The sequence below is a fragment of the Petaurus breviceps genome, unplaced genomic scaffold, assembly GCF_028583685.1.
Source record: "Petaurus breviceps papuanus isolate PSGF00001 unplaced genomic scaffold, PetGlider_PUasm1.0 178, whole genome shotgun sequence".
NCBI classification, from domain to species: Eukaryota; Metazoa; Chordata; class Mammalia; order Diprotodontia; family Petauridae; genus Petaurus; species Petaurus breviceps.
This window is the reverse complement of record NW_027185777.1, coordinates 1,559,651-1,578,040: the sequence shown is the minus strand read 5'-3', so window position 1 is coordinate 1,578,040 and position 18,390 is coordinate 1,559,651. Positions and strand designations below refer to the sequence as shown.

Sequence of the window (18,390 nt, the reverse complement as noted above, 5' to 3'; positions counted from 1 at the left end):
GATGGATTTTTAATTCTTTGTATAGTTTAGTTTTTCTTCTTTTGCAGTGCATTTATACTATTAGAGGGGTTTTTGTTCCCCCTCATCCCCATGAAATTCATCTGTTACTGTTGGAGCAATTTTAGTATAAGGGGTGTCAGAATTAGAAAGACTTAGGTCGAAGTCCCACCCAACTCCATACCTAGCTCTGATCCTGGGAAAATCTTGTTTCTCTGTCTCAGTCACCTCTCTGAAACTTAGCTACAAAATCATGACTAGAACTAGAAGTTCCCTTTTTGATATAACAGAATCATAGTTTGCATGTGATATTGTTTTTGTTTGTTTGTTTTTGTTTTGCTTCAAACTCTTACTTTATTTTCTCTCGGCCTCTAATGAAGAAAATGCCGAAGGCTCATCATCTGGTGGAAATACAAGGATGAAGTCTTCAGGCAGCAATTCTGGTGCGATCTGGGCTAACTGATCATCATAAGTGCCCAGAGTCCATAAGTTTTCCAATTCATAGTTTTCTCGGGTCCCTGGAAGCATCAAATGAATCACCATACTGCCGAAGTCCACACACAGCCAGGCCTCCGAGTCCTTGCCTTCCAGGCGGGCAAACGGTCCCGTGGGGCCTTGAGGAACTTGTGCGTGGTCAGCAGGTGCTGGGCTAGTGACTGTAGTGATGTTAAAAAGAAGAAAAAAGATTGGTATCATATCTATATTAGCTGAGGTAATTTAAGCACAAGCCTGCCAGAGGGCATTTCTATGCCATAGAATCTTCAGAATCAAGTTTTTAATAATTTCTGAATTGCAGTCTTTAGAAATACACTGTAGTTGTTGAGTGACTTAAATTAGTCCTCCTTACAATGCTTATTCCATTCAAGCTATGTTGTTTTGCAAAATATCCAATAGTATCATTTGACATTTACTTATGTATATATTGCAGGCATATATACCGTGTTTCCCCAATAATAAGACCTATCCCGAAAATAAGCCCTCCCCTTACTGTGTAAGATTCCTCTAAAATAAGCCCTCCCCCGAAAATAAGCCCTATTGAGATTGCTACTGTAGTGAAGGTGATCCCCTGCGCTACACGCTACATTACGGTACCCTCTGTATGCACACAACCCCCCTCCCCAAACGCGCTGTGCTCCGAGCTGCATCCAATCAGAGCTGCAGCAGTGAGCGCGTCATCCTGTTCTTCCCCAGTGATTTGCTTATTGAATAAAGGTACATTTTATTGTTCACATTTACCTGTTTATTAAAATTGCTGTCAGTGTTCATTAAAATAAGCCCTCCCCTGAAAATAAGCCTTCTGGTGTTTTTCTGTCCAAAAAATTAATAAGACAGTGTCTTATTATCGGGGAAACACGGTAGTATAGCATAGGCTAAAAAAAATTTAATAGTTTTAAGATTTGGAATGGGGAGGAGAGAGCTGTTCTTACCTTACTGTTGACTTTATAGGATTGCTTAGTAGAATCTCTTCCATTTGTCATCACATTTCTTTTATTTTTTTGGAGAGGCATTTGGGGTTAAATGACTTGCCCAAGGTCACGTGGCTAGGTTTTTGTGTCTGAGGCTGTATTTGAACTCAGGTCCTCCTGGCTCCAGGGCCAGTGCTGCATTCACTGCACCACCTAACCACCCTGTCATTACATTTCTAAAGGTATTATTAACGTGTATCAAGTTAATCCTTTTCATCTAAGTCACTTTTCTGAGTTAGCTATTTTATCCTTAGTCTCTTGAATTCATGATTTAGGATTAAGCAAAACAAAACACCTGTTATTCACAGGAACTTCATAGATAAATAATTTCCATCCTTGGTTTTGACATTCTATGTAAGTTAAAATACGGGGCAGTACGTCTTTAAGAAATCTCAGACATTAATTCTAATAAAATAGAAGTGTGTTGGTGTGATTCAGTGATGGAACTTAGGGGAAGCAGATAAATAGGGAGAGCATTAGCGGAGTGGAGAAGACGACTTCATCAGGAGACGAGGGCTTGAGTCTCAATTCTTACACTGCATCTGTGGCCATGATGTCTAGTCTCTTTAAACCAAAGTTTATTTCCCTTTAAAATAAGGATAACAATACTGGCACACCCACCTTATAAGGTCATGAGGAGGAAAATGCTGTAACAATACACCATAACTACAAAAACGTGAGGTTGTGGTCATTATTAAGTGGAACAGGACACCACAGGAGCTTCAGAGATAGATTAAATTATGTTAACCATGCAGTGTAGGCACGTGCTGAAAATTTTTCTAGACTGTATTAATATATATATTACATCATCCCTAAACACTTGATTGGCCTTCCCTTTATGTTAGGTATCCAAAGAAGTCATAGGATCATAGATCTAGACCTAAAAGGAACCTTAGATAGCTAGTCCAATCTTTTCATATGTAGTTAAATGGTGGTCAGAATTCAAACTTGGATCCATTGCCTCCAAGTTGAGCACTCTTTCCAGGCAACATTCAGAGTTTTTGGTTTTCTCAAGGAACTGGACATAAATTTAAAGAATTAAGTAATTTAATGTGTTCCTCCCTTCCCCCAGGAGTGTAGTATAAATAGTTACACTTGAGCATAGTACAAGTAGTAAATAAATGGAATAGAAATTCACAGGTGCTTACATCATCATTATCATCATCACTAATGATATAAAAATTCATTCACATCTTTATATCGCAGTGATTTCAACAGTATTCCTTTATAATGAACTCTCCACAACAAAGAAAAAATGCCAAGCAAACATATCCAATCCCTGATCTCCAGTTTTTCATCTCAGCTGCCTATTGGTCATCTTGAACTGGATGTCAGATACCTGAAACTCAGCATGTCTAAAACTGAACTCATGATCTCTTTCCCCAAGACCTTCCCTGTTATGGTTGAGGGTGCCACCATCCTCTCAGTTACCCATGTATCACCCATGGCTCCTCATTTTCTCCACCCCCCCCCCATATTCAGTCCATTGCCAGGGCCTGTGGATTCTACCTTTGCACCCTTCCTAGTTTTCCCTTCTCTCTCCTGACACTGACACTATCTTTTTATATCCTTTTGCAGTAACTTCCTGGTTGGTCTCCCTATCTCAAGTCTCTCCCCATTTCCATTCATGCTTCGCTCACCTGCCAGAGTGATTTCCTTAAAGCATAGGTCTGACTGTATCTTCCCTCCCACCTAACACTCCTGCCCTCCACCTGAATCAGTTTGAGTAAGACCTCGTTTTCATTGGGCTTAAATACATTTAATTTAAATATATTTCTGTTTACCATTTAAAACTTCATACTGAAACCTTCCTGTGCTCCTATGCCTTTGCCCTACATCTGTCTCTCCTCCAATTCTGGTTTTGTCCTGTCATCCCGATGAGAAAAACAAAGGGGGGAAAAACCTTTGTAACAAAATGTAGCGGCAATGCAATATTTACAGTGCCCATGATAAAGACCATGACTATTAAGTATTGCATGATGTTTGATCACAAAATATACCAGATTCTTCAGGTAGAGAACAGAACTGAAACATTTATTTAGACACCAGTAAGTCGATTCCATCATAGTACCAAAGATATGCAGAAGCCATAATGATGCTAAGAGCCACAGCATCCTTCAGTCTTCCCACAAACCAATACAAGACCAATATTTACTTACAAACCTCTCTGTCTCCTTAATGAGTGTCCTCTCTCTCTCCCAATGTCTGGCTAGCTCTGAACCAGCTTCCTGTGGGTTCTGCTTTCCTTCAGCAAAACTCCCACCACAGGCTCCATGTGATTACATTCACCTTATTAGGGAACAGAGTGTATCTTCACAGCAGGGAAGCTTTCTGTTGGCTCTGCTGCACCTTTAAGCAAATTCCCTCCATTACAGGCTCTATGTGATTACATTCAGCCTATTAGGGGGCAGAGTTTACTTTCAAACCAGGGGAGGTCTTCAAACTCCCCCCAGGTCTATTAAGGGACAGGGAAGATCTTCAGATTCCCATTCCCATTACACAAATAATGCATAGCAAAATAAATTTCTACATTGGCCTTGCTTGAAAATTTTTGTCTTATTCTTCATCTTGTTTCAATTACCTCAACTCAGTGGGTAGCATGTGTCATCATTAGTTCTGTGGAATCATGGTTGGTCATTGGATCAGACTTCTTAATTCTTTCAAAGTTATTTTTCTTTTTAATGTTATTGTATATATTGTGGTTTTGTTAGTTTTTATTAACATCAGTTCATGCAAGTCTTCCTAGGGTTCTCTGAAACTATTTCATCAATTTTTATATGCAGCAGTATTCTTTAACATAAATATGCCATAACTTGTTTAGCCATTCCCTAGTCTATGGGCACCCCTTTGGTTTTCAGTTCTTTTCAGTTGAGCTCTTTAAAAAAAGAGCTGCTATAAGTGCTTTTGTGTATAGGACTCCTTTATTTCATCTCTTTGGGGCATAGGCCTGGTAGGTGTCACTAAATCAAAAGTCATGCAGCTTAGTGACTTTTGGGCAGGATTCAAAATTGCTCTCTAACATAACTTTGCTAGCAGTCTGTTCATGTGCCACCCTCATTCCACAGGTGAGGAAGCCCAGTTGATGGAGATGACTTAGCCAAGGTCAGGTAGGTAGTGGTGATTGGCAGAGCTGGAATGAAAGCCTGGGGGTTCTGTGACTCCAAATCAAGTTACCTTGCCATTGCATTGTGGTGCCTTTTAAAGACTAGCTCAAATCCTATTTCCTTCAGGAAGCCTTCCCAGATTATTTTAACTATAAGAGATATCTTCTGCCCCTCTATCTGCTGTATAACTTAGCATATTGCCTTACAGAAAGTCAAAAAATAGTTGTTTTTTTTTTAATGAATGAGAATCCTTCACCATTTTGTGATGTATTTTTATGAAGTAACTTTTTTTAGATTTCTAATTTTTCATCATCCAAAGATAGTTTGGCTCACATAAGACCAATTCATAATTTTCTTCAAGAGGTCCTTAATATTTTAAATACAATTCCAACTATACCAATCAACATGTATTCTCTGAGTATCTACTATGTGCCAAAACAGGTATAGGAAGCCAAATGGAAGTAAGAAAGGCCAGATGATATTTATAAGATTTTCTAATTTTGCAAGGCAATTTGTGTATAGGATTACATTCAAGACCCACAACTACCCTGTGTGGGAAATATTACCGATGGTCTCATTCAAATTTTACAGGTGAGGTACCCAAGACTCTATCCACTCTCTAAAGAAAGTATGTATAACCTCTGTCTCCAAGGAATGGACATTCTAATTGGGTTGAAAAAAGGACACACAAAATAAAACAAGCTGCACTTCATGCAACTCCTGACCGTTATCACGTGTGGCATGATGGTTATCATATGCTTTGTCAGCTAGAGTTTTAAGCTATGTGAGAGCTGAGGCAAAAATTTTTTTTATCCCTCATTGTGCCTAATAGTATCTTGTCCTCACTGCTTACTTTGTAAAGATCTCTTATTGACTGACAGCTCCTGGGACATAAGTGCTCGAATTCCTTGTTGATAACTAAACGCAGTAACTTTAAGGATGGCAACTTTGGACTCTTATTATAGTGTTGTATTATAAATTTTTGAACAAAGAAGTTATGAGGCTCTGCAAGACATTCCAAGGAAGAATGAAGTGAGTAAAGAGTATGTGCTTTTGATAACATGAACAAGCTCCCAGAAGAGCTATTTCAGAACCTGCTGTCCAGGCTATATTCTTCACTGTGGTATAGTCTAGTAAAATGGCAAAATTAACAGAATTTGGCTTTAATGAACAGCCTGGGTAAGTAACTTCATTTTCTGGGTATCAGTTTCCTTTTCTGTAAAATGAAGAAATTGGATTACATGGTCTAAGTTCCTTTAGCTCTAAATCCTATGATTCTATCTTCTGAGACACAAAATTATTTACCCTTGAAATAATCACTTGTGTGCTGTTCCTTCCCCATTTTAGGTAAGCACATGCTACATGGAAGCAAGTCTCTTCCTTTAAAATCATCTGGTTGTTATAAAGTGCCCCTAATGCTAGGATTCCCATTAGATCTTAGGGGAGAAATAAATAGGAAAGCAGATATCCCTGACTTAGAGATACTTGCACTCATCTTCCATGTCTGGACAGCTACTGCAAAGTATGGGGCAAGGGGAAAGGACAAATTTTCCTTAGTGTTTGTGTGGGACTCCTGACCATATCTATAACCATCCAAGATACGTATGGCTAGGTTTCCTCAAGGGAATTTAATCTCTAACTGGACAGTGAGATAAATTCTTTACCTACTGACTTCTGGAACCTGTTCTGTCAAATAATTTTGTTGTATTTTGAGGATCTTGGCAATTGAACTCCATATAACCAGTTGCTTTAATAAATATGGCTATCTTACAGCATCATCATATTTCCTGATAAACCTAGGAATGACATCATAAATCTGATGATTTAAGAAGCTTTACCTTTTACTTGTATGCATGATAAATTGAAGGGGAAAGACTGAAACCAGGAAAGCTTGCTGGGAGGTAATTTCAGATGTGCAGTATAAAAGATGTAGGTATGGGTAGTTCCATGGGAACGAAGAAAATCAAAGACTTGAAGAAAAAAATCAATAGGAATTGTTTGCTGATTGAATATGAAGATTTAAGGAGTCAGAAAAATCAGGCCTTTCCAGTGAATTGCTGGGTTTGAATTCAGAGTACAGCATCTAGTTTTGAGTTGTAGCTGTGTGTTACCCTGTGTGACTTCAGCCCTTAAGTTCTTTATCTGTAAAATGAGGGAGTTGGATAAAATAGCCTGTAAAATAAGGTCTTCTCAGTTCTAAATCTATGATCCCATGATCCTGTGATTACTTAATTTGGTGACTGGGAGAATAGTTATTCTGTTAACCAACCATCGGGATCCTGGTAAAGGGGGGAATTCAGGTTGGAGAGTTTTTAAGAGAGTAATAATATCAAATGCAAAGATGCTGAGGACTGATGAAAGATTTTTGGTCATTGGTGATGTTAGAGAGAGCTATTTCAGTGCAGTGATGGAAAGCTAGAGCCCAAACTACAGAAACTAGATAATAGGAAGGAGATCTTTCAGATAAGTTTAAAAATGGAAAAGAAAGAGAAATACTGAGCAGTAGGCAGAGCAGCAGGGTCAGGTAAGATGGTTCTCTTTGTTCTTTTAGGATAAGGGAGCTCTGGGCATGTTTGAAGATTAAAAGGGGAAAGCCAGTGGAGATAAAAGATGAATTAAATCAACAACCATTGTTAAGTGCCAACTGAGTTTTAAAAACTGGGGGTGCAAAGACAAAATTGAAAGTCCCTGCTCTTAATGAGCTTCCATTGGGGAGGATGCAAGGACATGTTCACAGAGTAGAAATAAAATATGGAGTAAATACAAGGTAATTTAGGGTGGGGAAGGGCCTAGCACCTAGAGGACATGGGAAGGTCCCATGTAGGAGGGAGCATTTGAGCTCAGCTTGGAAAGAAGCTAGAGGTGGAGGTAAGCAGGGAATGGTGTTCCATGCGTCAGAGACAGCCTGTACAAAGATAAGGAGGTGATAGGTGGAATTTGTTGAATGAGGAAAAAAGACAAGTTTGGACAGAAAGGATAACGGGGATCAAGGCCCTCCTAAGAAATAGGAAGGCTTGGCGGAGAGGATATTATGCTAAACTTGGAGTCAGGGTGTGAATTATAATGATTAAGAACACACAGATTGACTTTGACATTAGAGAGGGCACCTTTCATCTGAGACTAGAAAGATTAGATGATGGGTGTGGAGACAGTGTGATTAGGAAAACAAGATGATAGAATGGGAAAAGTGCTAGACTAGGGAGTTAGAAGACAGGTTAGAATCCCAAATCTGCCGCTCCTTATTAACAAGTCCCAGAACCTCATTCTTCTTATTGAAGAACCATTTATTTCATAAATATATATTAAGTGCTTGCCATATGTGCCACCCACTGTACTAGATTCAAGGGGAAATAGATAAGTTCTCTGCCCTTGAGAAGTTCATGGTGTAGTGAGGTTTTAGAACCAAGACCAGAGGAGTAGGAGAGAAATTTATCTTGTGAGAGTGAGAATAAGGAATTAGGGTATCTGGTGTTTAAACAGAGAAAGGTGGCTTAGACTAATGTGGGGGGAAAGGTTGGAAGTACATAAGTGACATAAAGATTACTAGTATAGCATCAAAGAACAGTTTTGATTTTTGTTTTTTCGCTTTTTGGAGGGGCATTTGGGGTTAAGTGACTTGCTCAAGGTCAAATGGCTAGTAAGTGTTAACTGTCTGAGGTCAGATTTGAACTCAGGTTCTCCTGACTCCAGGGCCAGTGCTCTATTTGCTGCGCCACCTAGCTGCCCCCAATTTTGAATTTTGAATAGCATGGATTTTTATAAGCTAAATCTGCCTCATTTTGTATTTCTCTCTAAGCCATTTTGGGCAGCATACAAGTAAATTATTGTAATTTGTAGAAAATCCAGTGAAGTCAAGAGTGGGTGAAGTGGAAAGAACAATTGAGTGGAAATACTAGTAAGAATGGAAGGGCAAATTCAGTGTGTGGGAATGAGTGAGAAGGGATAAATTTATGAATGGTGGTGAGGCAACAGAAGCATCAGATTAGAGAGCAGACCATGTATTTTATGATAATGAGATATTAGGAGGTAGTTTTCTTAAGGCTTCCTTGATTTGGGTAGAGTAGCAATAAATGGAGTCAGGGAACACCGGTGTATTTGAAGTATCGGAAGAGTTTGCTGTTGAGATAATAAAAGATAGTTAAAGTACACAATATTGTGCCAAGATGAGATGGAAGATCCTGTACTACATAGTGCTTACATGCGTGAGAAAACTTGTCATGAAATCTCTTCTGTAATACAAATTATGCATACTGAAGATGATTTCTGTAATTTGCTACTGTTGGAATCATTTTGCACTTGCCAGGTAAACTGGTTTCTAAAATATACCTTAAGATAATAAAAAAATTATCCAACTAGTGGTTCAAATTCTTTATCCATAAATTTTGCTTTCTGCTTTTTAGGAAAATCTTTTAAAAATCTTTTAAAGGCTTTTATTTTCCAGTTATCACAGACTTTGTTGTGTCACATGAGCTTTGTAGCCTATCCTGCGTATGCAAGCATTGCCAAAATAGACCCAGTACTAGCTTTATAATTGCTAAGTAGTTGAGGATTTAGATTGTGTTTAATATTACATATAAAAAATCTGGAAAGTTTTTTATGTAACTTCATGGTTATCAGACTGATTTTTTCACTGAATACATTGTTGTTGTTTTTTTCCCATGGGAAACTGTATAAAACCAAATTCATTTTTCATGAAATATTGATAGATGCCTTGATCATTGTATTTAAAAATATTTCACTTGTATTTTTTCAGTAAGCCAAAGCTAGGTCCTCCAAATTCAGTCATATAAAAATGTCATCTGCTGTTTCACTTTCAGTATTCACTGAATATGGCCTAGCTTAGAAGCAGAATTTGTTTGCTTGATTTTGTTGTTGTTTTTCTAGTATTCCAATTTCCTCCCAGTATCCAGAATTGGAACCTGCAAACCTGAAACTTGGAAAAGTCAACTTGTTTTCCTCAGCTAAAACAATCCAATTTTCACCCTTTTCTAAATGTATTAAATTTATCTTTTTTCTCTTTTACAGTAGCATTAGCATAACTCCCTTCCATGTTTTTGCTTAATTTTGCAGCTCTTCTGAAAAATAGATGCTAGAATGGTTTACAATAATATAGCCAAGATGATGATGCACCTGTGTCTCATCTGTTGCTAAAATACCCTAGAATGTTTTGACTTTTCTCTCTTTTTCATTTGTCTCTCCTTCTCTGTTTTCTTCCTCAGTTTCCCCTCTCCTTTTTTTTCAGTCCTTTTATTTTTCATTGTCTTTTTCTTTTTTCTCAGTTTGACTTCAAGCTATTTATTCTTTACCTATCTTCTCTAGAAACATTCTGAATCTGTTCAAACCTCAGGTCATTTCATCCTTTCTCTGGAGATTGCTATCTCTGAATATAGCCTAAAAATAGATTCTAGTTACTTTGTGTTTCGGGTTGTTTCTGTTATAGGTGAAGTACAATTTATTATCTAAATCAACATTTCTCAAAAGCATGTTCCAGGAACACTTTTGGGTTCTGCAAAGTCAAAACCATTTTTACATAACATTCGGATAATTTAATTTTGAATATGGCAAATATTTACATAGCCCACATAAACAAAATCTCTTTTGTAGAATTGTCAGTGATTTTTATGAGTATACAAGGAGTCTGTAGATCACAAAGTTTAAGAACTCCTCATCTCAGTGATTTATGGATTTACAATTCCTTTGATAGTTCTTCTAATAGTGCATACATTTGAATGTTGATAGTAACTGCAAAAAAGTTAAGTGACAACAGAAATATATGAGTAGCACTATGATTTTCTACAAATGAAATGACGAAAAGGAGATTTGTGTTGGCTTCAGGCAAGATTATTTCCTCCCTACACAACATAGAATTTGTATGGCTTACAAGTCTTTGTTGGAAGGAATGCAATTTTGAGGACATTGAGTGATCAAGTCAAGGTATCTGAAGGATGAACAATAACTACTGCCTCATATTCCTAATTTTCCACTTACATATTGATTTTAAGAATAATATACACATAATGGCAGCTCTGTGGCACGGTGAACAAAGCACTGCCCTGGAGTCGGGAGCACCCGAATCGAATCCTGGCCTCCGGCACTAGCCCCGTGACCCTGGGCAAATCACTTAACCCCAGTTACTGCCAATGATAACAGTAACAGCAACAAACATATGCAGTGAGGGCATCCTTGATAAATGAGGTCATTAGAAGGGAACTAGCAAGTGACCACTGAAGGATGGGAAATAATTTTAAGTTCCCTTTATACTTATAATTTGTCAGTTATGAAAATGCATTGGGTTCAATTTGAACTGTTGCAAAATAGTTCTTAAAGGCTGTTTGAATAAGCTTCCTGCCATGTACTTAGCAGTTATACACAATCTCTTGAGAGATACAGTAGCAGAAACAATCAGGTCAAGGGACAGTTTCTCTATAGATAAGGGGTTCTTAATACTTAAGAGGTCTGTGTATAGATTTCAGGGGTCTCTAAACTTGTATGGGGGAAAAAAAACATTTTCCCCCACTAATGTCTAGCTGAATGTAATATTTGCTCCAGTTATTTAAGAACATGATTCTGAGGAGGGCCGCATATGCTTCACCAGACTGCTAAAGGTTTCCATGACAATAAAAGTCAGTGATAACCCTTAGCTATAAAAAGTGAGAGGTCCTCCAGATGTTTTTTTGGTTTTTTTTTAAGATAGCATTGTACTGATTGCATCAAACTTTGGAATATTGTTGAGTCTCCTGAATGAGTTCCATAACTACTCAGAAGAGAATGGCATACATAAATTTTACTATGCAGTAGATAGTGGGGTGTATGGGTGTTCAGGAGGACTAGCACTTCTGGTGTGAGGGCTGCTTTCCATCTTTGGTGTCCACCTGATTTACCCAGCTCTCACCTGTGCCTCCAAGAAACTGGAGCATGAGCAGTAGCCACACCCCCAATAAACTCTTGGCAAACGGGTTAAACTAGGTTGAAGGTGACCAATGAGCCACAGACCCTTCAGTGAGTAGAATGTGAAGAGAGAGCTTGGTCAGACTTCGAGGACCCAAAGGTCATTCATTGCATCCCACACCATCACCAGTTGTCATGTCTCTTGTCTTGCCACTGGACTTCCATGACTTTGGAAGAGAGTGAGGCAGACAACTTTGTGCAACTCTGCTTTACTTAAATCTAATTCATGCACAAGTCAAACCATCACCCCATAACGTCGTTGGTTCTCTTTGAAGACGAAGAACAAACAACGGTAAAAACAGTAGAATGCTACTGTCCAGATTGATATGTAGTTCAATGGACAACTGATAATATGAAGTTTATCCATTAGTATGTATGGACAGATGCTCAAATAAACAATGAGTTGGGCCCAGGATTGAGCAATAAAATTAGAAGTTACAAAATGATTTTAATGACCACAAATACCTACCTGAAACAAATGCCCATATTTTCATTTTAGTGTCCTTTTTGCTTTGTAAATATGAATCACTGAACACTCTCCAAGAATTTAAGTTGAGTATCACCCAGAGGGGCATTGGATAAGTGCTTGGTGGGTGTGAGCAAGCTAAAGCTTATAACAAACTTCTAATTATAAAGGAGAATCCGTTTAAAAGCTGTCATTAAAGAAATGGTTTGTGGGGGTTTTTTTTTTTATCATATTATTAATGGTAGCAAGCCTGTTTCTGTGGTCTATGAAGGTTTGCAAAATGCTTTACATATATCATCTCATTTGATCCCAAGAATAATTCATAACCAAAGGATAGTCCACATACACCATTGATATACTGCCGGCATTGCCATCAATTGAAGAAAGTCTCCAGAGTGTTAGTTAGATTTGCTGTGGTAGGAATCTTAGGGAAAGACTTGGACCAGAGGAACCAGGATAGACAAGCCTGGATGAGTTGCTGTTTGTGTCCTTGGAAGGAGTATTCATACCTGTGAAATCACAGACCTATTTGAATATTTTAAGAAAAGATAAATTAGAGATTACTTACAGCTTTCCAAAGAAATCTTGCCATTGAAAGAAAGAAACTGAAGTTGGAACTATTGGACTATCTGAACTTATCTCTTTGGGCCTTAGTTTACTAACCTGTAATTGAGAAATTCAAATTAGATGTATCTCTAAGGTACCTCTTTTTTTTTCGCTTTTAACTTTATGTGATTATGTAATTCTGATTAACTTGTTCCTCCTCTGTAGTAGTAAGGCAATGAAGTGTGTGTCTGGACCACTAACTGTTAAGAGAACTGGGAATAGGAAACTTGAAGCTAAAACTAAAGAAGTCACTTTTAAATAGATAATAATTAGAGATAACAATAAACATTTCTAGAGTTCTTTGGGGATACTGCTTTCTTGCCTGGATACTTTTACATAGTTTATACCTTAAGCATAGAGGAGTAACATGTACTGCTTTTATGCATCTCTAGATAGCCTACTTTTCTTCACCCACCTTAGTGAATACTTTATCTAGTCTAACTTAGAACTTTATGATTTGAAGAGGCATCATTTCAGTAAATCACAGTTGCAACTATAAAAAATGGGAGAATATACCTGGCAAGTTTAGAAAAAAGTATTTGGGATCTACGAGGAATAGAAAGGTGATTGTGAAATCAGGACTTTATTTACTAATATGCTTTGTAGGATAAATAATCTCAGTTTTTTAAGGTGAAAGAGATGAGAAAGCACTTGTTCTATCCCTCCCATGCAAGGCTTCATCCCAGTGTAAAGCAAGATTAAAATATTGTCATTGTTTTCTTAAGATTCTAAAGATTATCTAACTCTAATTATACCCGAAAAAAATTACACTACATTATCAAATAGGGTGTTATGTGAGTTTTTTTTTTTTAATTATGTTTGGGTAACTTTTCTAATGAGGTATATAATGTCAGGGACAATCTATGTGAGTAAAAAATGTGATTTGCAAACACAAGGCTGCATCTGTTGCTTAAAAGTGAAATTAAATTATTCTAGTAATTCATTATACACAAAATATAATATTTGCTGTAGGTAGGTCCAAAAACTCTTAATGCTTTCAAATGTTTAAAAAGCAATCTTTAAAGTGCCAACTGACTGGTAGAAGTCTTTCTAGTGAAAAATAATATAACCCTGTCATTCCTCAGCTCAGGATTCGAAGATTCCCCATTAACGCCATGATAAAAATACAAAATCCCACTTCAAACCTTTCTCAGTCTGGTTCCAGCATCCCTTTCTTGAGTCAAACTGACCTTTTGACTGTCTAACCCAGCATCTCCTGCCTCTTTCCTTTGCACAAGCTCTCCTCATGCCAGAGCATTGGAGACAGCAGGAGAGCTCTGTAGCCACCCACTAAAACAAAGTTAATACACTAAGAAGAGTGGCAGGAGTGAAGGTCAGCAGAGTACATGCAGAAGGTAACACTTGAACTCTCTGTTTAAGGGGTTGGAGATTCTGTGATGTGGAAGTGAAGTGAGAGAGCATGTTACAGATGTAGGGGATGTGCTGTGAGAAGGCCTAGACATAGAAGAGGGAGAGTCGTCGTGAAGAGCCAATAAGCCCAGTTAAGTTGTATTGCAGAGCGTAGGAAGGGGAACAGCAGAGTGAAGCAAATCACGTAATTTCCCTGATGCCCAGTTTCCTCATGTGTAAGGTGTGGCGGTTGCACTAGATCATCATTGGGGTTTCTCCCACTTCTTGTTCAGTAAAGCTCTATCTACATTGTATCCTTCAAGAAAATGCTAGCTTCTTGAGGGAATGGGTTGTCTGTGACCCTCGTGTGTAACCCCTGTCTGGTAGATATTAAGCACCTAAATGCTTATTAAGTGATTGAAGCCTGTAATAATACTCGGCTAATATTTATTAAGTGCTGCCAATGTGCCAGGCACTATACTAAGCACGGAGGATACAAAGAAGGACAGAAAAATAGCGTCTGCTCTCAGGGATCCCGCGCACAGCCAAGTGGGGAAGAGAAGCGCGCAAGTGACTGAAGGTTATATTTATATGTGCACGATCCGGCAACGTGGGGGTCATCTCAGAGGGAAGACACTAAGACTAAGGAAGCCAAGGAAATGAAGGGGAGAATTCGAGGCATGGGAGACAGCCAATGAAATGCTCGTGTTGGGGAGATAGAGTGTCATATTTAGGAAGACACAAGGAGACCAGTTACAGCATCACAGAATCCGTGGGAGGGAGTGTAAGATGAAAGGCAACTGCAAAGGTAGGAACGAGGTAGGGTGTGATGGGTGTTAGAAGTCAAACAAAAGATTTTATATTGATCCTGGAGATAATAGGGAGGCTCCAAAGTTTACAAAGAGCATAAGATCAAACCTATATTTTATGTAGTGTAGCACTCTTGTGCCTAAAATTCTCAAGACAGATAATTTAGCTTACCCTGAGTCAAGTTCCCCTTTGTTTCTGTCATGGACTGCTCCCAAATCATTTGTAGAAAACTGAGAGGAGAGCTCTGTAGCCACAAGTTATAAGACAAGTAGGTCATGTATTTGAGATACTGAAATACTAAATATTCCACAGATACTCTGGAATACCCCCTTTTAACAGTTTCCTGTGAGAAATATATGGTCAGCATTGAAAATAAAGTTGCTTTCAGATAACTTTGGAACTCATAGGAAGGAGTTCTGTTGACCAGATTAATCAAGGGGCTAGAAATTAATATGTGTTATTATTAAACAATACCTCGGTGTGTATGTGAGTCTTTTTAAGGTTTACAAACTACTTAGCTGACAATAATCAAATGAGGTAGAAATGTAGGCATTATTTTTCCCATTTTATAGATTAAGAAATAGATGTAAGTGACGTGCCATCTCCAATAGCTAGCTGGTAAATATATGAAAAGAAATTTAATCTGGGCCTTCGGACTCAGAGTTCATCATTACAACACTATGGTCTCTCATGTGAAAGATACTTAGAAGAATTAAGTTAATGTAGCCTGGGACATGATAACCATCTTCATCTACAGTTTCAGGCAACAGAACCAGGACCAGTGAGTGAAAATTAAAGAGATTTCTGCTCAACTTCCCTAACTTTTCAAAAGTGAAAGGTGCTGCCTTTGTAAGTAGTAAGTGCTCCCTCTCTTGAGGTATACAAGCAGAGGGAAAATGAATCTTGTTTGGGATGGTTTAGAGGAGATTTCTAGAGTGTATCGGAGACCACACTTGACAACATATAAGATGTCTGCTATGACTTAGAGATAGCTGTTTCCTTGGAGAATAATGAAGGTGGCAGTATGCAGAGCTATCTGGCCTCTGAAAGTCCAGGGCTAGGATGAACTCACACAGGCTATGCATAAATAAGTGCAGCAGATTGTGAAAACTAGTTCTTGAACTGGGACCATCACCATTTTAGAATCAAGTGCTTATCTTAGCCACTTCTTTTTACTTGACCTTCAGAATCCATTCATTTTCATGCTGATCTTATTTCCTATCTAGTTATTCCTTCTTAACTTTTAACTTTGGCCTTAATCTTTATTCTAGTTACTCTTTCTGTCTTATCTAGCTTTTCCCCAATTTCCCGACCCTTTGTCTCTTTAGTTTTTGACGTGAAACACACTATATGTCATAACCAGTGGTCCACCCATAAAATTCAATGGTTTTAATTCAATGATTTTGCTTATTTCACATATTACAAGAGTTTACTGTTGGTCATTTTTGTATTTTACCTTTGTCCAGTTGTTCACCAGTGTTAAACCTACTCTTATGATTAGTAATTAAAGAAATTTGATTTGACTTCTAGCTTTCTGTTAATTATTCAAGGTCTTAAGTAGTAGAGAGCTTCCTATAATTGCTAAGTTGTTTCGTTGTGTCTGATTCTTCATCATCTCATTTTTATGGGGCTCTCTTGGCAAAGACATTGAAGCGGTTTGCCATTTCCTTCTCCAGGGCTCCCATTTTTACAGTTGAGGAAACTGAAGCAAACAGGTTAATTGATTTGCCCAGGGTCACACAGCTAGTAAGCACCTGGGCCTGGGTTTGAACTCAGGTCCTGCTGACTCTAAGCCCAGCACTCTATCCATTGCATTGCACCACTTAGGTACCCTACCTTCCTGGCTCTGTACTAAAATAAAGATTTTCTAAATTGCTCTATTGATTTTCTCAAGTATCTCATTTACCCATTGTATTGAGTGGTATCACATATATTTAAATACCTCTTCTCCTTTTTTCGTTTCTTTTTAAGATTGAGCATTAAGGTTCAATCCTATAATAATATATAATATAAGGAAAATTTCCAGTGATTTCAGCTCTATCAAGTTGTCCACTCTGCAGCATGAGTTGTGTCCATGTGCAGTTGGCAGATGAGTTACAGTGGTGTCCAACCAGATTTTCCTTGACTCAACAAAGAGACAAGTTGGAAAACTTCTATTTTAAAGTTCATTTGAAAGGACAAAGTACAAAGCCTGTGCATAGTTTTTAAACAGTGTGGGCATGGAACGATGTTACAGTTTAACAGAAAGTTAATTTGTGCACCATTAAATATTTTAGTGAATTTTCTATTTAAATAAAAATTTTTAACCTAGTTTTCTTCCTCTTGTATTTTTTAAAGCTAAAGTTAGTTTCTTAATGTGATATTTTTTAAAGAAAAGCCGCTTCATGAATATGATTTTGCAACCTAATTTGAAATCTTTTTCTTCTTCTTTAGAATGTGAAGCATGTTGCAAAAGCACTCAAGAAGTGGCTGAAGGGGAAAGGGAAGAGGTGCCACTAGCTACCAGGGTAACAACATGGGAAATACAACCACCAAATTCCGCAAAGCGCTTATAAATGGAGATGAAAACTTGGCCTACCAAATATATGAAAGCAACCCTCAACTAAAAGAATCCCTTGATCCAAATATGTCTTATGGGGAGCCTTACCAGCACAATACTCCATTACACTACGCTGCTAGACATGGAATGAACCGAATATTAGGGTGAGTGCTATTGCAGGTCTACTTGGCTGTAGACACACACACCAGAGACATATTTTGTGCTGTGTCTTCTGAGAAGTCATCTATATTGCATTAATTGATAATATTTTTTTCCTAGAATATTTCAATTATCATGTAGAAGCATTATGGTGTAGTGATTAGGTTATTGGACTTGGAATCAGGAAGGTATGGGTTCAAATTCTGCCACTGATAATTACCATCTGTGAGACTTGGTCATTTCATCTTTGTGAGCCTCTAAATTACCAGGAATTACTTACTAAGCTGTAGATAGTTATATTTTGTGATAACAGATGGAGGAAGGAGTGAGTTCCTACACCCAACATTCCTACCAAAACATTTATATATTAGGGAATCAAGTTATTTTATATATATTTATTTAATAGTATCTTTAAATTATGTCAAATACTTTTGTAAAGAGTCGGGGAGGGAAGGGGAAGAAGCGATCCCAAATTTTTGTTAGATATTTAGTAAGAATTTCATTTCCCATAATACAAACCTTTGAAATTCAGAATGTTTTAATTCTAAAAAAGAGACTGAGACTTAGCTATTGAAAAGGCATTGAAAAATAAAAATATTTGCATCAGTTTTACAATGGTACTTTGAAGGATCCATTATCTCACCAGTGTTGATATTCAATCCACCAATTTTATTATTATTCTCCTGTGGCTTATTTTTTTTAAAATAATTTTTGGCTGTGTTTTTTATTAAATGCTTACTATAAATTTTTCAATATCTGGGGTATGAGATTTTAACCTGGGGTCCATATAATTTTTTTCTTAATGATTTTACAGCAATTTCTAATTGATTTCCTTTGCAATTTTATGTATTTCGTTTTGTATTTTGTTTGCATTTAAAACATCATTCTGGGAGGGGTTTCTAGGCCTCATCACAGTTGTAGAAGAGGCCATGACATTAACAAGAT

General features: G+C 37.6%; 1 protein-coding gene across 3 annotated transcripts in view; it reads left to right on the top strand.

The window, feature by feature from the left end:
* Positions 1-18,390, top strand: part of ANKIB1 (ankyrin repeat and IBR domain containing 1) — a 149,450-nt gene that overhangs the window by 27,997 nt on the left and 103,063 nt on the right. For all 3 annotated transcript variants that reach the window (XM_069086162.1, XM_069086160.1, XM_069086161.1), the window contains exon 2: positions 17,181-17,450. In XM_069086162.1, the coding sequence (XP_068942263.1) occupies positions 17,263-17,450 (188 nt within the window). In that variant the 5' untranslated portion in view covers positions 17,181-17,262. The remainder of the gene's footprint in view (positions 1-17,180; positions 17,451-18,390) is intronic.